Source organism: Protobothrops mucrosquamatus, unplaced genomic scaffold, assembly GCF_001527695.2.
Source record: "Protobothrops mucrosquamatus isolate PMUCROS unplaced genomic scaffold, P.Mucros_1.0 scaffold_177, whole genome shotgun sequence".
NCBI lineage: Eukaryota > Metazoa > Chordata > Lepidosauria > Squamata > Viperidae > Protobothrops > Protobothrops mucrosquamatus.
Window position 1 is genome coordinate 1,119,804 of NW_015386253.1, and position 23,025 is coordinate 1,142,828.

General features: G+C 35.4%; 1 protein-coding gene across 1 annotated transcript in view; it reads left to right on the top strand.

The window, feature by feature from the left end:
• Window positions 1-23,025, top strand: part of CLASP2 (cytoplasmic linker associated protein 2) — a 163,234-nt gene that overhangs the window by 124,980 nt on the left and 15,229 nt on the right. The window contains exons 25-29 of the mRNA XM_029285485.1: window positions 3,098-3,161; window positions 11,625-11,788; window positions 12,351-12,429; window positions 17,872-18,015; window positions 20,672-20,815. Of these exons, the coding sequence (XP_029141318.1) occupies window positions 3,098-3,161; window positions 11,625-11,788; window positions 12,351-12,429; window positions 17,872-18,015; window positions 20,672-20,815 (595 nt within the window). The remainder of the gene's footprint in view (window positions 1-3,097; window positions 3,162-11,624; window positions 11,789-12,350; window positions 12,430-17,871; window positions 18,016-20,671; window positions 20,816-23,025) is intronic.

Consider the following 23,025-nt stretch of genomic DNA (forward strand, 5'->3'; position numbering starts at 1 on the left):
TGGACTTGGCTGTGAGAGAGTATGCCTGACAACTGTAGGACCCAGCAAAAATGGGGAGGGGAGAGGGGAAGCTGGTTAAGTACCTAGATACTTGCACTTAATTCTAAGCTTAATTTTTATAAAGGTGTGATTTTCAGGGGGATTATATTTAAGGAATCTAAATCACGCACAGATTTCACTCCTCACTGTGATATTTAAGTTCAGAAAAAAATAAATAATAAAGTACGTTTTTCTAAGCTTGACTGCCATGTTGAAAGGACTCAGATAATCACAGACAAGAAGAGAAGAACAAACTCTCTTGTGTTTAATGATATGCAGATGAGAGATTGCTTAACTGATGGTACTTTGGTAGACAAAAAAATTCAATACCCTCATTCTCCATTGTAAAAACCTCCAGTTGGCACTATATGTAGAATGATTATCTTGCAATCTGTACTCAAAGGCATTGTTACATTATTTTTTTTTAAGATCCTGTCAGAAAGTCACTGATGACAAGTACAGTATTAAAGTTTGGGTAGAAATGTATTTCAGTCCATTGTTTTTGAAGCAATCAAGACAATTGATGTAATCCGCATAATTATCATAATTACATAATTACTCAAAATTATATAAATGCATCATAAATTACATCAATTAGGTAACAAACACCCAGATCCAAAGGATATCCCAGGTTTCCAAGTAGTCCATAAAATTGCATTTTTCACAGAGACAGGACCTAAGAAGATTTCAGAACAAATACGCTAAACAAGGAAAACGAAACTATCACAAAACACAGTTGTTAACTTTCAATCCTGGGAAAATGGATGAAGTAACTGTATTACCCAAGCCTATAAGAAATTTAATTACTCCTGTGACATTGATCTAAGTATTGCGTACATTTTCTGAAATGATGCATAATTATATTTCAAATGTTCATTGTGCTCCATGTACAATCTATTATATTTAACATAGCGTTGAGTTTTGGCTCATAACATTTTCCCCAGCAGTAGTTGTGTCATGGGACCTAATCCATATAGTCCATGGAACTGTAGAATGTTATAGTTCAGTCACCTCTGATAGCAGGACTCAGAAGATTACTCATTTAAATTTGGCCTCTTTCTTAAATTAGATTTGTGTATTGCAGAATAACTAGTCCAATTTGCTTCATTTTTAAAAAAATGGACATTACTTACTATATTCACCTGAAGGAAGTCTATGATTAGACCTTCTGCAAATAAATTATTTGAGAGCATTATCTTCTGGCCATCAAACAGCAGCAGATATTCTGTAAGCAAGGGAATGAGAGAGGACAAAAGCACTTATCTCCTTTAAGTGTGGCTTTTGGCCAACATACAGGTATCTTCGATTTACGACCAATTGCCTAGTGATTGTTTGAAGTTATAACTCCACAGGGGTATTTGGAATATGGTCACGTGACTGCATTAGGCAACTGGCCTGCATTTATGACCATTTGCAGTGTCTCACAGTCATGTAAACACATTTTACATGGTTTTTGCCAAACTAGCATTTATTTCTGGTTTTCAAAACTGACACAAAGCAAATAGTTTACTTAATAACTGTGGCATTCATTTAAAAATAGTCATTAATTGCCACATCTAATGTCTGAATAGTAATATGGAAGTAGTTTGCAGATCACATTTAAGGTCTTATGTATACAAAAATACTGAAATTAAAAAGGATTCCCAAACATCACTGTATATAATAGTCTTATAACTCTAGTTTTTTACATTTGAGAAGAAGGCAAAATCTCACTAAAATCTATAAGTCTCATCCTCTCCCACACCTATACTAGGCAGTCAGTACAAAATAGTAGGGTGGTTTCTTCATCCTGTGTATTTGTATATGCAGGCAGAATTAATACAAGGCAGCAGGAGCAGTTGCTTAAAATGAATATTACATAACAGGAAACACTCAACTATCAGTCAGATATTTGTCTATTCAAACATGGAGAACTAACTTAAAGTTTTACAGAAGTGAGACTTTTTCTGGTTTATTCTTAGGCTTTGGTTAAATAATAGAATTGGGTGCCAAGAGTCAATCAGAGTGGGAAAAGCCTGTACGAGGAAATAGCTGATTTGTTTTAGCAATACAATCATTTGCAACTGTTATTCATGCATGATCCAGTATTCTCCATTTTCTGAGGTAAAAGTAAAGATCCATTCTCAATTCCTGCCTTCAGGAAGGGTCTTGATGGCTCAGGGCAGCATGGATAGAAAGAACAATGAGGCTCTTTATGGAACTCATTGAAAGTTGTTGAAATAATAACTATTTCTGTTGTATTAAGGACACCTCATGAAGACTTGACAGAGGGAAAACTGAGTTTTAAAAAAGCAATTTTAGAAAGTACTGATACTCAACAACTTATAATCATTTGTTTAGCCACTATTTGAATGGTCACAGTGAACAGTGATTTATAGCCAGTTCCCACACTTACAACCATCACAGCATTTGCATGGTTACATGATCAAAATTTGGGTGTATGGTAACTAGCATGTATTTATGATAATTAGAGTCATGTGATTGTTGTTTGCTACTTTCACAGCCAATTTCCAACAAATAAAGCCAATGGGGAAGCCAGATTTGCTTAATGACAGTGATTCACTTAAAAACTGCAGTAATTTGCTTAGAAACTATGGTAAAAAAAAGCTCATAAAAATCAGTTGACTCAACAACCATCTGAGCAATAGAAACTGTGGTCCCAGTTGTGGTCATAAGTCAAGGACTACCTGTAAAATGGCTCAAGAGGATATATCTGATAAATGTTTGCAATACTGAAATAAAGCTTTTTCCTTTCAAAACAATCAACTTAAATCTTGCGTTCACTCATTCCATGCTGTCATTTTCCTTAAGGACAAATAGCTATATGATAAAGTCCAATTTGTACTTTCTGCAAGATCTTTTTTTAAGGTTAGAACTAGAATATTCTCTATATAGGAAATACAGGGCAATGTGTTTTGAAAAATTCTTTGCATTTTATGAGATCATTAACAAATTATATTTTTAAAAAGTGTATTTGCAAATATTTTTAAGTAAATTGGGACATGGATTTCTTTTTCATCTGAAGTTTTACTAAAGTAATAATTTGTCATTTTGGCAGTCGTGTTGAATTAAAAAGATTGTGTGAAATCTTCACGAGGATGTTTGCTGATCCTCATAGCAAGGTATGTATTTCCATTTTATTATTTATGATGATTTACTAAGTATTATATAGATTAAAATTCTAAAAGCTTTGATCCTTGGAGTTGCTTTACTCACAAAGCTAAAAGATAAGATACAGGCTCAAGGATTTCAAGTATTGCTGTTCTCCAATTACACAGGTCCAGGATTCCTAAATGCAAGAAAGGACCTCATCAGGTTCAGATAGTTCTTGTTCAACGACCAGTCACTTAATGATTGTTTGAAGTTACAATGGACTCAAAAAAAATGCTATTTATAACCCATTTCCAAAATTACAACCACTGCTACACCCACCCTTGGTTACATTACATTTGGGGCAATTGGCAACTAGCTCGCATTGAGAATCATTCGCAGCATCTTGCAGTCATGTGACTGAGATTTTTCTCCTGCAGAACTACCACATGGTTTAACAAACAAAATTCCAGGCCCATTTGAAGTTGTTAAGTGAGGATTAACTATACATAGTGTGGCACTTGCTGCTGTAATTTAATTCACATTGATTAAATGTGATTAAACTCTGAGGACTTAACTTATTATTCAAGTTATCTATAAGGTAGAGGCAGATAATGTGTTCCTTTAACTAGAAGTGACTTGAGACCCCAGAAAGCATTCTGTTAAACCATTATGATTTATATAAGGTCGGTTATTTCCGGTTTGCTCATAAGCAAGAAATTATGTAACTCAACTTTTTGTGCTGTATCTTCTTAGAAATTCCTCTCATCTTCTCCTTAATAAAAACAGATACAAAACATAACTTCTCTCACCTTCGAATTATTTTGTTGTCTTTTTCAGGCCTTCCCTATTCAATTCAGTTCTTCATTTCCTTTTTCTTCCCCCTGTTTTTAGAGTCTTCTAATTTCTTTTTAATATACAAAATGGATATTTTCTTTGTCTTGTTTTGCCTCTCTGTAACATTGAGAAGGGAGTATCTGCTGAAGAAAGAAACAAAAGAAACTATCTTCTGGCCAAACCAAGAAAGGAATTGCTCTGTGAGTCTTTTTAGGGAGAATGCAGATATCAGTGGAACAATTAATAACTCCAAGCCCAATTATTTGATATTTGATTCAGCGTGTCATAATATCAATGTTGGGGGTTTTCAAGCTTTCTGTTCTCCTGTAGCAGGCTCACCCCATTGGTTTGTGTGCTTATCAAATACAAAAGGAGGGCCTTTTGCTACTGTAGTTTATGGTAGCCAAATTTTAGGAGGAATTTTTTAACAAGCTCCTTTCCAACTAACAAATGTAATAAAATGAGCTGAAACTGTGCACATTATGTTATGCATCTAATGAAATGAGCTACACTTATGAAATCTTATGCCTTTTAATAAAATGTAATAGTCAGAAAAGCAGCTAATTCCAGATGTTTATCTATATAAAGTACAAATTGAAATTATTCCTTTCATCCACCATCAGATGGCAGCAAAGAGCTATTCTGTCTCTCCCTCTTTCTCCTTCTCCTTGTCCTTCTCTCCCTCTCCCTCGGTGTGGTGTGATTCAGTTCTTTGACAATATTTTTTGAAGTGGTTTGCCAGGACCTTCTTCCTAGAGTTCAGAAAAAATTACTGGCTCAAAATTATCCAATTGGCTCATATGCCTAAAGCAAGACTAGACATAGTTTCTAATCCAGCACTTTTAATCACTATATTACACTGACTTTTAATTTGTCTTTTACCAGTGTTGACGTGAAAAAGATCTTATAAAACAGGCTTCTTTTCCCAGGTACAGGCTTTCCAGGATAGCTAGCACTTTCACATCTCTTGAATCAGTGTTAGATCTGATCAGAAACTGAACACTAGAGGCACACATGCTTCCATTTAAAAATTACATGTTCCTCTTTCCACATACTACCAATATATTCCCACTTTTCAGATTTAGACAAAAGTAGAGGCTCTTAAGAGCAGGATTAAACAAACTCTTATTGTAATCTTTTTTCATTGTCCAACTGATTAGGGAGTAAAATTAATCATCTGATCCACATTTCCTAGTCTCTGGGGAGAAAATATTAAATCCTAAAGAATAATTAGGTAAATGCTAGATTTTGGAAATTGAATCAGTTATATTTACTGTTTTCATTTAAGGACTTATAGCCACTTTTTTCTTCAGCTAAAGCTCTGCCTCAGAGGAAACTTTGCTCTCCAACTGTTTGTAAGCCATCCAGAGTTGATGCAACAGTGAGATGGACTGCATATTAAACAAACAAACAAACAAAAAACTTCATTTGCTTTCATTCATGGAACAAAAAACCTTTTTTATTAATCTATTTTTATTCCATGGCTGGGACTTTCATTAGAACACAATTTCTTTGTCAGGTACTTATAAGAGAGCAAGAAGCTTCAATCATCTTAGATTCCAAAATATTTCAAATAGCAGAATCACTTAGCTTTGTCCCCCTATGAATTTCAGTGACTTGGTCCTGTCCAGATTTCAGTAAATTCACTGTAAATGTGAAGATCCTAACATTCTTTTTTCAGAATATCTGGGAGAAGTCAGAGTTGTGTTTTTATATTAATGCAGGCAATGAAATTATCATTACCCAGTACTCATGGCAAAAGAATTACATAAATATAATTAAGACACTAGAGTATACAATATAGTCACGTCGTGATGAAATATGATTCCTCTGAAAGGGAACAAGTACAGGTAGCCCTTGACTTACAATCATTCATTTAGTGACTGTTAAATGTTATAATGTAATTGCAAATAGTGACTTATGACCACTTAAAATCATTGCAGCACCTCCATGGTCACATGATCAAAATTCAGGTACTTGGCAGTTGGTATGCATTATGATGGTCGCAATGTCCCAGGGTCATGTGTCATCATTAAAACCTTCCCATTCAGCTTCCAATAAGCAAAGTCAATGGGGGAAATCAGATTCATTTAACTGCATGATTCATTTAACAATCGCAGTGATTTATTTAACAGCTGTGGCAAAAAAGGTCATAACATGGCTGCCTTGCTTAGCAACAGAAGTTTTTGCCTCGATTGTGATCATAAGCTGAGGCTATCTGTATCCAACCCAACCTAATATGGTAACCAAATGAAAGCCAGACCCAGCTATCTGCCAGAAGTAATAAATGACCTTGCTTCCAGTATTAAATCTGTGTTTGTTGTTATAAAGTTTTCAGGACAATTGTTGCCCTTCTGATATTATAAAACTTGATTTAGACTAGCTTACAAAACTTCATATTTACTCATCTCTTCATTAAATAACTCTGTATGAAATAGCATTTGCATCAATAAACTTACTAGATATTAATTGGTGTACTTCTTGCACTAATTAGGTTATTCACTACATTTGTGATGAAGTATTATTGGTAAAAAGAATGCCATAGCATCTTATTTTTATCATTTTGTTTATAAGGACATTCAGAAGTTTAAATTCAGCATTACACCAAACAAACTTCCAAATGACTCTGTACCTGTTCTGTATTTATATTTCATTATTATGATCCATGTTTCTACATCAAATTTATCCACAGTACCGACATTTCTGATGTGATTATAATTAAAACTTTTTGTTTATTACATTCTGAACAAAAGGCAGTTAACTAGCTTGATTACCCTATATCCAATTATCCCTCACAGTAAGCATCAGTGTTGTATTTTGATATTTTGTCTTGCTAGTATTGTATTTGTAAGAACATTAACTTTGTAAGAACTAATACCTGGGATAGACTTGCTTGTGATCTTCTTTTACACTGTTTGATATTACAATCATAGAAATAATTTCCTAGGTTAAATAATCCATTATATCTGAATAATATAATGATTTCCAGTATTTGCTTAATATAGCTTCCTAATTTTTCACTTTAAGTTATTTCTTGCAAATAGCTCTGTGCCAATGGAATAAGAAACTCAGTATATGAAAACCGTAATATAATTAAGTTTGATATACCAATTTTAGAGAAATGGTCAATAAATTGATATTTAAACCTATGGAAACTATTTCTTTTCCTACTCATATGCAGAGGGTAGAGGATATATTATATCAAGGAATAAGACTTTACATTCAAGCACTGTAAATATTACTTGCAAGATTTTATTTTTTTAATATTTTGGATATTATTTGCTGCACAAGTGAAGGAAGAATGAAGAATTAGAGAGGAAGTGAAGTTCAAGTTATCAACTATTCTAATTTTGTTGTGTGTAGTGTAGAAGAAATGTAGGATAAAAATTGAGTCAACACTATGGTTTCTGCGAGAAACACTCCATCTCCACCCTGTTTCAGATACTGACATTTTCAATTTGTTCCCACCTTTCCTTTATAATAAATATTTGAACAACTATTGATAACAAAGTTGTGGGTTCTTAATATTTGTTTGAAGTATCTGATTAAATTCACTGAAAACGTTCTGCACCTTTTAGTGTAAATTCTAAATTTTTGGATTATTCCATTTATGAACGCATTTTAACTTCAGCAAACTTTTCTGTAGTTTTTGTTAGATGTGTACCTTTAGTTTAATTTGATCTGTTTATAGCAATCATTCTAGAATGTTTTTATAAGTCCTTTGGCTGTGTTTGAGGATATTATTGGCTGAATTGTCTAATGGCACTTTGTTTTAGGAGCCCATAGGGGCTCAGTAAAATATTTAAGCTTTCACAGAAAAGTAGCTAAAATTCTGTTACTTGAAGCACTATGTCAGATTGTTCAATCCTGTAAATATTGCAAAAAAGCTGCTATAATAGAAAATAATAGATTTCAGTTGTATTATGTTTGTATCTATAGTATACCCCAAAATATGCACATCTACTTAAGATGTTATAATTTTAATAGATATGCATAGATTATAGTTCTTTAACTTACTAAAGTTCGATGCTTGAATTGATGCACAGCCATGTTTTAAAATTGCTCATAAAAAAGCACTTTTCTTCCACTTTTCTCGAAAGAGAAAATTGGGGAAGAAGACAGAAGGTAGATTGGTAGTTATATGCTACTTAGGAATTTGATTCCAAAGGTATTAATATTTTAAAACATATAAATCCTTGTATCATAATTTTCTCACGCAGGAACTATGCAGATGGCAACTAATTTGTGTGTTTTATCTCCCCCCTCCCTTCCTTCCCCCCTTTTTTTTCTTTTTGCATGCTGTCCCCTGTGTTGGAACTCTCTATAGAGAGTAAGTTGGTTCAATATTCGTTGGAACCCTGACTTTGTTGCATGATGGATACTAATCTTTCTCCCCTCTATACCTATAAGAATGTTTGTAGAATGTAGCTTTTGCACTTTATAAATTCCTGCAGCTATAAAAATTATCATGAAATGCTTTTTGTATACAAATTAACTTTCCTTTTGTTTTCTACTGCTATTGTGTATTGTGGTGACTGGCGCATCTTAATTTCATGTCATCTAAGGAAATATCCATATTAAAAAGATTTAAAACATTTTTTCTCCACAATCCAGTTGAAGATTTATATCTAGATTTGTTTATAGGAATACACATATACATACATGCATACACATAGACATAGACACAGACATACATTCTCTGTGTGTATACGCTGTGTGTGTGGATTTTTACACACACAAATACAAACCCTTTTAGCTATCCCTTATCTTGAATATCTATATTTTTTCTGCAAAATGCCATGAAAATATGCAATACTGAGCAGTGTATAAATTATGTTTATATTTAACTGATCTACGGTCAATAAATATGAAGGAGGAACAGCATTGTTAGACAGTGACAGGTGTTGCAATTTTGAACATGAAATATGGTAAGTTGACTTGTTAAATATCAAGACTTTATTGCTAAGGGCAAGTTCAGCTCCTTGGATTGTTTTCATATTCTTCAGTTTAAAAACAAGATAACATGCAGTAGTGTCTGTTGATGTTTTATATGAAATGATTGCCTATCAATGCCATTAAATGCGTCACGTAAACAATGAGTTGGAGATAAATTGACATAGTTGAATTTAGGTCCCATTGAAATTAACAACAATTATGACCATAATTCAGTTGAATTACACCGATATTAAGAATTAACTTGGTCTGAATCCAATTTTGTTGCATCATTCTTTTTACTCAATATTGCTATTATTTTTTGAGTACACTGATGGATAACTGGAGTTTCCAAGTCCCCTTATTGTAACCCCTGGAAACCCTTTTTATCATGATTTTAGAAAACTATTCCTTAGTTTTTTTAAAAAAAATCTTAGCATTTTGAGGTGAGAAACCCAAGAAAAAGTATTATAAAAGTTAAATTTGCATACCTCAGATACCGCCAAAGAACAATCCCCATCTTGGTGTCCCTGGAGCAAGCTCTGCTCATATGTATGATTAGACCATGCCCACTTTGTCATTCCAGCTATAGAAACAACATATATCCCTTGGTCCCCCTTAGGTTGTTAGTGGAAAATATTTCCAAAAACTAGGCTTTCAAATTCTCTACTACAGTATGCCTCAATTTAATAAACATTCATTTGGCACAGTTCAAATTTACACAATCTAACCTACAATAAAAAAAGTTAAGTTAGTAAACCAAATAGCCAAATAATACATATTCTGCTCTGCTTCCACACTCCTGCACTCATTTTGGTTTGAAAGGCCTAAATGTGTGTTTTCCTGTCTTATGTCTTCTGTTTACTTTTTGTAAAAAGATGGGTGGGTTAAAAAAAATTACTATAAGAGACCTTCAGCTTCAGTGATTACATTGAAATTGTGTAAACCAATTTTATTCAACTGAGTTTACTGTAGTAAAAAATTGGAAAGCCTAGCTTTTTTGATATCCCCTTCCTCCATAGTTTATTAAATTATAGTTTTCTGTATTACTTTATCTGGATATATTTAACTGGAACTTAAAACTAATCCTACAGTAAAGCTTGGAATGGGTTGTGACAAAACTCCAACCCTAGATGGACCACTCCTGATCTGTATCCCCAAAGCTGGAGTCTTAACAAAATTGTGCCTACACTGCCCCTTATTTAGCTTGCACTACCCAACAGCAGAGTCTGTAATTTGCTGCTGTAAAGAGCAAATATAGACCCAAGATAAATGTGGAACTAGAACTGAAAATCACTGTCTTAGTGATGAGACCCACATTTTAGGAATTGGGCAAAAGAACATGTCTTGTTAGTGGGGAGTTTCAACAGAAAGATATATTCACTATGTGTTCTTATTAAATATTCTACAAGTTTAGGACTATTTTAAACATTGGGGTTTTTTATATTAAATAAATAAAGGGCCAAATAGCAGCATATGAACAGACTACTATAGAAAAGCATAGAAAGCTCTGATGGTGAATTATTTTACAGTACGAACATAGATTTAAAATGTTCAAATTTTCTTTTACCTCATAAATTTCCAGTGTTATTTTTATTTTTTTGTTTGCAGCAGGAACCAAAGTATTATTCTTTTTTATGCTTTGTAGAAGAGTTTTATTCTTATTTGAAAGTTTGATTACTAATTTCAGTACAAAGTATAGCTAAGTATTTTACTATCTATATGGAAAAAGATAAAGTTTCCCTGTTGCAGCTATACATTATTTAATCAACTTGCTTTCTGATTCACGTACACCATTTTTGGATCACCTTTATGATTTTATATAACTATATTGTTTTGATACAAATACTTCCAAAAACTATGAAGATCAAGTTTCCAATTTTAAATTTCTTCATACGATCTCCCGATTCTGCTCAATTTTATGTTTCCATAATTATTGACATTTTTATAAACAATGCTGCAGTTAAATTGTTAGGTGTACAGAGATCCTTTGTAAGACATTAATTTCATTTTTCCCTGCTTCAAGTCTTACAGTGTACTATATTGAAGATAGACATAAATCTGTTTCACTAAAGATTTGTTGTGGCATCTTAGCTTTTTTCATCTATATCCAGCATGTTTGCATGCAAGACTGAGTGATGTAAAACTATTTTTCAAATCGAAAAGCAAGATCTTTTATGACTTTATTAAGCATCATATTTGAATTAATCTGTAAAGTGATGAATAGCAGAAAAAATAGCATGTTTGTATGAAAAAGATAAAAATTGTGACTGAGCAATATGAGAGAATATAAGATCTATGAAAGTAAATAATATATCACTAAAGCTGGAAAGATTTAGAATTTTTCAGATCAGTTGTAATGAAAAGATCTAGTATGCTATAATGGGGTCACAGTTTGAAGCATAGATCAAGTCCCCAAATTCAATGGAATAGACAACACCAAAGCAGAGAGGAGGGAAGAAGAGAATTGCGCCAGTCATCACAGCATTTCTTTGCTCAGTGGTATTGCATGAAGTACTAATTTCCAGAAATACAAATAAATTTCTGAATCAAAGATTCTGACAAGACAGGAGAGAATGTTTTCCCGCTTGGCTGTGTATCATTGCCTCTATCTGCTTCTATGTGATACTACATTATTTTGTGAGTTCAACACAGGCAAGCATCAACTCCTTTTCTTCCCTACTCTTTTTTTTCCCTTTTGTCCTCCCTTTTTTCCCCTACTGCAGGTGTTCAGCATGTTTTTGGAAACATTAGTAGATTTTATCCAAGTTCATAAAGAAGATCTACAAGATTGGCTATTTGTGCTTCTGACCCAACTTCTGAAAAAAATGGGTGCTGATTTGTTGGGATCTGTGCAAGCCAAAGTTCAGAAGGCTTTAGATGTGACAAGGTAATAGATTGATGTCAGAATAAAAATACATACATTTTAAACTTTCTACATCTATATTTCAGTTTTGCATCCTTTAGAACAGGGGTCCCCAACCCCCAGTCCATGGACCAATACCAGCATGCCAGCAACCAATCCACAAAAACAAAACTCCATCCATGGGATGTAGGCAGCACACAAAACCACGCACCCTCCGGTCTGTGGAAAAACCTCTCTCCACAGAATGGTTCCTGGTGCCCAAAAGGTTGGGGACCTCTGCTTTAGAATACAATACAATAAATAATACAATAAAATAATCACAGCTATATATGTCAACATAGAATATAGAAAAGTGTCTTTCACCAATATTGTCTACTTCTGGTGATGTTTATATACAATATACCTTTAAAAAGAATGAACTGAAATGCTTTGTCCAGTTTTAAAATTTTCACTATTTACAAACCCATAATTTTTATATTATGTCTCACTAATATTGCTTACTTAGGCAAAGTACATGTATTTCCCTTTTTAGGCCTAGTTTCCGAACATACTTTATGAAGTGAAATTTAATTCTGTTATTTCTTAGGGAATCGTTTCCAAATGATCTTCAATTCAGTATTTTAATGCGGTTTACTGTTGATCAGACCCAAACACCAAGTCTGAAGGTAAAAAATTATAAAGCTTTACAATTATGTGTAACATTCCATTCAATAATAATTTTGTCATGTTATACATTCAATGTTGTTGGTTTTCAATTAGTGGGGTTGTTTTTTTTTTATAAAATTTCAGACAGTCAAGCCAGCACTGCAGGACCAGCTTCGTTCTTTTTGGAGTTCCAAGGTTTTTTTTTCTGCATTATTCCTTTTTTTAACCTATTGTATGTAAAATTTACATTAAAATATTCTTATGCATCCATATACTGCTACTAACCTTTGCAAGGAATTTTGAGCATGCTCTTGTATATTTGATACCAAGTGTTATGTGGTTGTCTGAAACATTTGACGATGAATCCTATAAAAACTCCACAAAGTCCAACACAGTTTTAAAAAATTGTATGGCTGTCTAACACCAAGCTGGTTATGCAAGCTCATTCTGTCAAATCTCTTCTAATTTTATGTTTGTAATTTCCCAATCTACATTTAAAAGACTGAATAGTATCACAGTAGAATTTTTTGCTGAGTTTTCTGCGGTTGTAAAATGTTTTTGCATCTTCAAAATTTGAGTCATTTGCCTTTAAGCTTTTATAATGAATATTGTATGATATTAATGATACATATTCAGACACTGAACTATAGCTGAAAATATGTAAAAGTTGAAATATATAAACAAACAAAAACTATTCTCCTGCAGATGATCAGTTGGAAAAACCTCAGAGTTGGGTATATATACAGTGTATATACAGCAACTGAGACATTTGGGAAAATAACAAGCATATATGTAACCACCATTTTTCTCTGTCTGGCACAGCGTTTTTAGTTTATTAACTGCTTTTTACAAGATGGTACTTTTTTACTCCTGGATGCAGCAGTATCAAAGTTACAAGCAAAAATATCATATTTGCAAAAATGCAATGTTTATTATAAATGCTATATAGAAATTCATGTTAACTATTTTGTTACAGTGAATCTTTAGATTTTTCTGTAGATTTAAGCATAAAGGAATAAAGTTGTTAAAACTGGGGGGGAGAGCAACATGGGGGGATCCACATGGGTTGGATTTGTCCTGATTAAAAAATTCCTTTAACTGTAAGTTGTATATATGTGAATCATTGAAATTTTGTGTTACTAATTGTAGATGTGAGGACATTATATGTTTGCATTTAGAATTAGGAATAGAATAGAATAGAATAGAATAGAATAGAATAGAATAGAATAGAATAGAATAGAATAGAATTTGTTTCTAATTTGTCTTTTGCAGTGGGTTTTTTTGTATGTTGGGCTATACTTTCTTTTTGTGTGAAGACTGATGCAAAGTATGAATTAAGCAGCTCTGCTTTCTCCCTGTTGCCTGTTATTTCCTTGCCACTTCTCTCTTTAGTGGACCTACAGTTTTCTTGATTTTTTTTCTTGTTAATATGTTGGAAGAAACTTTTTTTATTATCCATGATTTATGTTGCAAGTCTTTGTTCATTCTGAGTCTTTGCTTTCCTGACTTTCATCTTTGTATGCTCTGGCTGTCTACTGATAGCCAGCCTTAGTTATATGGCCCTCTTTCCATTTTTTGTATTTGTCCTTTTTGTCTTTCAGTTTGTCAGAGAGATCTTTGTGCAGACATGTTGGTTTCTTCTTGAATTTCTTGTTTTTCTTTTTCAGTGGTATTGTGCTGGTCTGGGCTTTTATGATCGCATTTTGTAGTTTCCCACACTTCTTGGATTGTTTTCCCCTTTAGGATTTTCATCCATGAGATCTTTCCTAGGTTCTCTCTGAGTTTGTTAAAGTCAGCTCTTTTGAAGTTCAAAACACTGGTTGGATTGTTTTCTGTTGCTAGTGTTTGCATTATATTAAATTCCAGTATGTCATGGTCACTTTCGCCCAAGGTTACAGCAACTTCAACTCCTTCTATCACTTCTTCTATATTAGTTATAATTAAGTCCAGTATGGCTTTCTGTCTAGTTTCCTTCTCCACCTTTTGGATGACAAAGTTGTCGGCTAGGTTAGTTAGGAATCTGTTTGATCTCATGCTCGTTTGCTGCAGAGTTTGTCTCCCAGTTGATATCTGGATAGTTGAAATCTCCCATTATTACTATGGTATGCTTCCTACATTTGCACACAAACTTCCAAATATAAGAAACTCTGGTATATTGCTATAAAATTAAGCAATATGAAATGAAATATGAATATAAAAAATGACTACTTAATTTTTACAAAGTAAAAGCAAAACAAATATATGTAACTCTGTATTTATGAATAAACAAAATTTATATTATATTCAGAAAGTAAGCAAACAGTAGTAAAGTGCCATCTAATTTTTCACAATGCTCATATTAGAACATGGACTCCATGGACTACAAAATGGAGAGAGCAACAAAAATAGTGTAGATGGCAACAAAAATAGTGTCAACAGCAAGTATTAAGAATCTATTCAATATAAGAAACTACATGTAGACCAAAATTCTCTTCAGGAATCTTTCATTAATAAACTATAAAAGTGCTCTGTGTTTATGTGATAGATAATGCTGATGCTATTCTTGGCAGATGTGTTAATTATTTTTTTTTAGTTAGCATTGCTTAACGGCATAGTTTTTCCTATGGCACTTTTTATTGCTTTTGGCAGCTATAAGAAGGTATTTTCCTTTTGTTGTGTAGTGTTCTCAGTCATTAGGTATCAGGTAGTCTCTAATTTGTATAAATCTATCTTTCCTTAAGATCTCACAACAGAGAGATAGGATTATTACATTATGTCATGCTTTTATGCACTGTTTCACATAACTACCTTTATCTGGTGAGACTTAAATTGAAACTGGTCATATAGGACATGGTGATTGCTTAACTGAAGAATCTACATACACAACACTAATGGAACCTGCTCAGTAACGTTGCATATGTGTTACTTAAATTAAATTGCCTTAGGGGAGACCCAGAATGCCTAGCACACATTAAGGCCTGCCTGCCTCCCAACGCCTCCCCTCCCAGATATCCCCATGTTTTATTTCCCGCCCCTCAAGGTCCCCATAGCTCTTTGACCTGCTTTCCCCTCATAGGCTTCCTTTCCCCCCCACAGGACTTTCTGCATAACCTAGGCCTGCTTCCCACCCCACTGGACCCATCTCCTCCCTGCTTCTCAATACCCATCATGCACTTATCTTATGAAGAACTCCAGAGCTCCAGACTTGTGAAATTGTGGCTACTCCAAAATGGCAGCTGCTTTCTGGATGCAGCCACATGGCCCAGGGATAAAGTGATCTTAACAAGGTCTGTGCAGTTTTGCTCAAAACTCCAGAGATTTCTGCAGTGCTACACAGACTGCATTAGAGGAGCAGAGCAGACTACAGCCGTATCCCAGAAGCATCTGCCATTTTGGCATAACCACAATTCGTTGCAGCTGCTTCTAGCCACATACCCCAGGGATGCTAAAGGATGGGGTGGCTTGCGAGGGATATGAGGACCAGAGCTTTAGAGATCTTCAAAGGATAGTGCACCATGAGGGTATAAAGGTGGCCCTAGACCTGCAGGGACACAGTAGGGCAGAATGAGGGAGATAGGCCGGTGGGGGGGCTGCAGGGTTCTTGCTGTGACTCCTAAGTGTGAATCACGATGTGGGTGCTGCAGCAGCAATAACTTCAAAAGAGGGTTTTAAGTGGGTTTTGGGACATCTATCTTATGTAAGGACTACTGCATTGCTTTTGGAATTAGATTATTTGTGCCAAAGATGCATATTTTTTAGAATAAACTCTCAATATTCTGTGTTCATTATAACATTTAGCAATATTATTGTTCATAGATGTATTATACACAAATATTTATTATGGAATGTGCAATGCTTTTTTTCTTTAAAAAAAAAAAAAAAAAAGATGCCAGAACTCACACACATCATACAACCCGCCTTGCCTACCCTACAAGGTTCCTTCCAAAAAAGGTGCCGGAACTCCGTTCTGGGAGTTCTATGAGAAAAAAAGCCCTGGGGATATCTATTCTTTAAAAAATAGCATGCTGAATTGAATTGATCATCTAGTCCAGGGGTAGGCAACCTCGGCTCTTTTATGACTCATGGACTTCAACTCCCAGAATTCCTGAGTCAGCATAGCTGGCTCAGGAATTCTGGGAGTTGAAGTACATGAGTCATAAAAGAGCCGAGGTTGCCTACCCCTGATCTAGTCCAATATTCTATTTCTAACTACAGCCAGTTTGAAGCTAGATAACTTGTATACAAGGCCTAAGGGCAACAATCTTCTCAGATTGTTTTACTCATTACTCTGAGTTCAGATATATTTAGGGCACTCAGAAATACTTTTTACATTTTATTATGTTTTACTAATCTAGATGAAATGTTAATATATATTGTAGTCCATGTATGATATGCCATTCGCTAAATAAATAAATTCTACGTAGTTGCAGGCCAGGCACAACTTCTCTGTAGTGGATGGCTCTCAGCTACCAAAAAGTTATTATCAGAAATAATTTTGCCTTGTTTGAATTCCACTGAACTAATGATGTCTTATCAGTAAGATTATGTTTAAAGATATATTTTTGATGCAAGTATACTAAATTGTTAGAACAGTCATGTAAGAAATTGATATGAATAATTTATAAGTTTGATATGGAAAAGATAATTATATTTTGAGTCCTGGTATTGTTGTAAATGGGCTTCCCATCTATGTCTCTCAGAAAGTAAACATACATAATATGTATGCAAAGGAAAAGGAATTATTGGAAAATTCTAGCAGAATATTTAAAGGAATGTATATACCGGAATTAAATCTTTTCTGTCCACTAAGCAGACTCAAAAGAGAAATTGTCTCTTATTTTTATAAGTACTTAATTTAATTTGATTAGAAGCTTACTGAAGAATTCCATTCTGTATCTATTCCAGATATATTCCAGTTTTCAGCTATGTGAAAACTGTTGCTAAAATTATGTAAAAACCCACCATCCTTATTTAAAATCATTATAGACTTGTATATATTTATGGTGCTAGAATATCTATTTTTGGCACTACCATGTTTTTCATATCCTGTAGGACCCTAAGGCTGTTCTCAATTACACACCTTAAATTATATTGGAAATTCAGATTTAAAAGTAGCTTATTAATTAGCACCAAAGAACTTCCATTTAGAAAAAACCTGGAAGTATGTAGAAATATTGTCTGTATTTTTTTGCCTTTCTCCTGCGTAACCTTTAAAGTTATTTTAATTATTTATTTTCCATTTGGAATCCAAAATAGGCTTTTGAATTATACAGGTATTACTGGTACTACATATGGATTCTTGCTTAAGATCCTTTCAGCTAATTCACTGATTTGCTGCTCTAAAAAAAATAACTTCTGAATTGCTACTATTAGCATCAACTAGCATTGCTAGTGAAGTAAAATAAGTAAAATAATTCCAATTCTCATATGTTTGTCATTAGATATTATACTTTTCTGTATATTTGATTTTTTTATTTTTATAGGTAAAAGTTGCAATCCTTAAATACATAGAGACCCTTGCACAACAGATGGACCCAGGAGATTTTGTAAATTCAAGTGAAACTCGTCTGGCTGTGTCTCGAATTATTACTTGGACAACAGAACCCAAAAGTTCAGATGTTAGGAAGGTATTTCAAATGATGTTGACATGAACAAAGTTACTTCTTAAGAATTTTCATTTATCTCTTATTGTATTGAATTATACATTAATATTTTTAATTTCAATAACATGATATTGATTATCCATAATAATTTTGAAAAAAATTCTCCATGTGTTTGTTGTTTTCTTTTCTTATTTTTGTAAAGGACAATAACCAAGCAGAATTTTGACCTAATGTCACATAAACAGATGAATTTAAATCATGTAAATTTCTATTTAAACTGATTTGGAAATATATTTGCCAATACACTTGCCAGCTACCTGCTTATTTAGAGTATTTGAAAAAAAAATCCAGTCAATATGGGTATATATATACTGTCATTGCATGAAATATAATACATGAAGGTGCCTCATTTGGAAGTAGAGTTATAAAATCTTGCCTATACTTCTAGACATTATTCTTTGTATTATAGTGGCTTTCAAAAAAGTGGGTGTAACATATATAGAATAATGCATTCTTCAGCTGTACATTGAGTATCAGAATCTGGTAGCATATATATATCTGGCCAGATTGGAAACTCAATCACTGAATAAATTTCAGAGGCAGTGCATGTAAGTTGCCTCCCTTCTTGAAATATATACCTCTACCTGTGCTATAAACACAGCTATTCAGTGGAGAATTGGGTTACTAGTTAAAGTAGAAGTGTAATGCAGAAAAATAATGACTTGTTGGGGCATTCTTTTGTCACTGCTAACCTTTTTCATTGATTCATCTGGCCATATTCTAGGAACTAACTAAATACATAGACCTTCTGTGACTGGCATTATTACAAGGGCTGTTGGATGCAGGATGACCACTTGGTACTATTGTATCTAATGTGTTCAAGAGACCTCCCAATTGTTATAACAGAATTTGACTTACTCTGTGTCTACATCCACATGGTGAATATATCTTTTCCATTCCTCAGGCTAAAAATTGGAAGGTCTGAGTTGTAGTCCTGCCTTAGGTAGACCACCAGCTAGGTCAGTGGTGGTGAACCTATAGCACACGTGCCAGAGGCGGCACTCAGAGCCCTCTCTGTGGGTACGCATGTCATGCCCCGGAAATGGCAACCGCCCCTCTTCAACCAGCCGCCTGCTGACTCGCCGAGGTCTCAAGTGGCCGGATGCATCCCAGCATGGCTGGTTTCCTTCCCCATATCCCATCCCTCCTGGCCTCGCATGCTCTCCTTTTCCTAGGCATGACCCATTGCATTGCCTCCTCAGCTGTCAGCCGTCCGTCCAGCTCAGAGGTGGCTTCTCTGAACTGCTGGCGGCGGGCTGTGGAGCCCCAGAGTGTGCCGATTGAGGGGCCGGCAGGCTGCGGCTGCTGACAGACACTGTTGGCCCCCATACACTTGCTGGCCTCTGTGCGGGAGCCGATGGTGTCAGGCAGCAGCCTCCCCAGCCCCTGCCTTGCCTTGTCCTGCAACAATGGCACCCCCACCCTGCCACGCCTTGCCTCGCCTCCTACCCACTGCCCCACCTGCCAGAGACTCCCTGGATCTCCCCCAACCCTGCCCAGCCCCCACAGGCGTCCTTCCCCATGAGCAACATCGAGGTGACCATGCCAACCTTGGCCACACCCATCCAATCTGCCATGACCACCACAGCTATACCCACCCAGTGGACCACGCCCACCTGGCACCCAGCGATAAATAAGTGGGTTTTGGGTTGCAGTTTGGGCACTCGGTCTCTAAAAGGTTCACCATCACTGAGTTAGGTAATTTTGGGCCATTCATTCCCTCTCAGCCATGGGAAGAAGGAAATGGCAAACCACTTCCAAAATCTTGCTCAAGAAAGTCTCAATAATTAATCCAGGCAGTTATCTGGAGTGAACACTGACTGGAAAATTCACTGCATTCCAGCTGCACACCTCCAATAAAGGGTTGTAGCTGGAATAGATCCAGACTAGTGCACATCTGCCCTGTATGTGTCTACCTCCCAAAACCTATTAAATGGCAACCAGGCTCTGCTAAGTCAGAAAAAGGTTGAGATTAGAATCTAACAAACCTAATACATATTACACTCACATCATGGTCTAGTATAGGATATCATACATGGACTACACTTTGCTAATACAGGCTAGCAAAACACATATTATATGCTCTGTACACCATCTAATGTCATAAGAAGAAGGCGTTATTCACACAAGTTGCAGATGTTTCTGGTATCTGATTCCCTAAAAAGCTGAAGAACAAATACACACGTCTTTTTTTAGTACCACCCAGTATGCAGTGAAACCCAGCCCATTTATTTTAACCAAATGCTGTAGGTATCCTGAAAATAAAAGTACAGTAAGTGCTGATTTCAAAATTATTGCAATTTCAAATTCAAGGATTGAATTTATGTAACATTTTATAGAAAAATGTATTTGGATCACCCCCTCCCTGAGTTTAGTCATTCTTTTATTGAACTATAAAGAACTCAAGAAGAAGAAGAAAGAATTAGTTTACTTGTATGTAATTATATTTTAGAATTTCATCATAATTTTAGAATTTCATAATAAAGGAGATATGTTTTGTTGGAAGTCCAAGAAGAAAAAAGAGCTTCATTGAATGTGAATATATTTTACAATTCCATAATTAAGAAATTATCAACAATTGTCTTTCAAGCCTGGCTTAATTATTTTATCATTTTCCTAGGCTGCGCAATCAGTGCTGATTTCTCTTTTTGAACTCAATACCCCTGAATTTACAATGTTGTTGGGTGCTTTACCAAAAACATTTCAAGATGGTGCCACAAAGTTACTTCACAGTCACCTCCGGAATACAGGCAATGGGGGACAGGTATATTTATAATCATTTACAATAGGTAGAGATAATTTGCATTAAAGCATGCTGAATTAACACACATATATGCATTTGTTAGCCCTCTTTTATTGTTATTTTTATATGTTAGTTTTCAAATTGGAGCATTGAGTCTTTATTTAACTTAGAATCTTTATTCTAGAAAAATGCATGAAGCCTTCTTTAGAGATTTAAGGATAAGGATAAATGAAATTCAGTGATGAAAAAAGTAAGGTACTACATTTAGGCAAAAAAACCAAATACACAGATATAGATGGTACCTTACTCAATAGTAGTAACTGTGAGAGAGATCTCAGAGTCCTAGTGGACAATCACTTAAATATGAGCCAGCAGTGTGCTGCAGCTTCCAAAAAAGCCAACACATTGCTAGGTTTCATTAACAGAGGGATAGAATCAAGATCACGTGAAGTGTTAATACTACTTTACAATGCCTTGGTAAGGCCACACTTGGAATACTGCATCCAGTTTTGGTCACCACGATGTAGAAAATTGTTGAGACTCTAGAAAGAGTACAGAGAAGAGCAACAAAGATGATTAGGGGACCGGAGGCTAAAACATATAAAGAACAGTTGCTGAAATTGGGTATGTCTAGTTTAATGAAGAGAAGGAGTAGGGGTGACATGATAGCAGTGTTCCAATATCTCAGACAAAGAAGAGGGAGTCAAGCTATTCTCCAAAGCACCTGAAGGCAGGACAAGGAGCAACCGATGAAAACTAATCAAAGAGAGAAGCAACCTAGAACTATGGACAAATTTTCTGACAGAACAATTAATCAGTGGAACAACCTGCCTCCAGAAGTTGTGAATGCTCCAACACTGGAAGTTTTAAAGAAGAGATTGGACAACCATTTGTTTGAAATGATATAGGCAGGGTTTCCTGCCTGAGCAGGGGGTTGGACTAGATCAGGGCTTTTCAACCGGTGGTACGCGTACCACTTGTGGTACTTTGCCACGTGGCAGGTGGTACGCGATTGCTAGCCAAGTGTAGCAGGGGAGGGGAATGAGCAAGCCATGCCTGAGGGAGAGGCAGCTGCAGCTGCAGGACTGTCTGGGATTGGCAGGAGCCGGCAGGACTCCAGCTGATTGGCTCCAGCTGATTGGGCTTCCAGAAGCAGCTCGGAGCTGGAGGTTAACTGAAGAAAAGGGAGGGGAGAGAGGAGAGGCTATAAAATAACATGGCTTGGGTGGGGGAAGGGGAAAAAAGACAACTGGAAAGGTTTAATCCCTTTAAACAAATGTAATTAGTTTTACCCTCTTTAATTGAGTCTGTCTGTGGCTTTTAGAAAGTTTTCTTTGAAGGTAAAGATGCTTAATTTAAAGCTAAAGCTTTTTGCAATTGCCGGAGCCTTTCAGTCTAGAATTGCACCATTATGACACGTGACACACCTGAGGCAGCTTAAAGAGAGAGAAAAACCGGAATTTGTGTTTCTTTATTTTCTTGGTTTGCGCTTGATTCCTGTGTCTTTAAGGGTACAGGGAAGGGATTGGGGGGGGGTGCATTCTTACAACACTGTGGAAGAGCTCAGAAGGGCAAACCAGCTAGCTCAGGAGTCTACAAACTTAGCAACTTTAAGACCTGTGGATCTCAGCTCCCAGAATTCCTCAACCAGCCATGAGGGCTGAGGAATTCTGGGAGTTGAAGTCCACAAGTCTTAAAAGTGCCAAGTTTGAAGACCCCTGAGCTAGCTGGTAGTGGTGCATATTAATAAACATGGATAAATTCATCATACATTTGTCAGTGCAAAGGGAAAGGGATTCAGCAAAGGAACCGAAGGAATTAAAACTGGTACTTTTTTTTCTACAGTTTGTAATATGTTATTAGATTATAGAATAAAATACAAAAATACAAAAGCAACTAGTAGGACACAGTGGGGAGGGAAAAGGGGGAAAAGGTGAGGGGGAGAAGGGAAAAAGAACATACTTCCTCTGTTGCAGTAGCAGGAAGCATTAACATTGAACCTCAACTTTTTACTTTTCCATAATATTATAAACTAGCCATTCCTATAACAACAAATGAATCTAATCAGTAAAACCCAAATTCCCCCCCCCTTTTTTTTTAGTCATCAAGTTTTTGACACCTTGCTAAGCACTGGTGGTACTCAAATATTGTCATGTCCTAAACGTGGTACAATCTGTGAAAAGGTTGAAAAGCCCTGGACTAGATGACCTCCAAGGTCCCTTCCAACTACT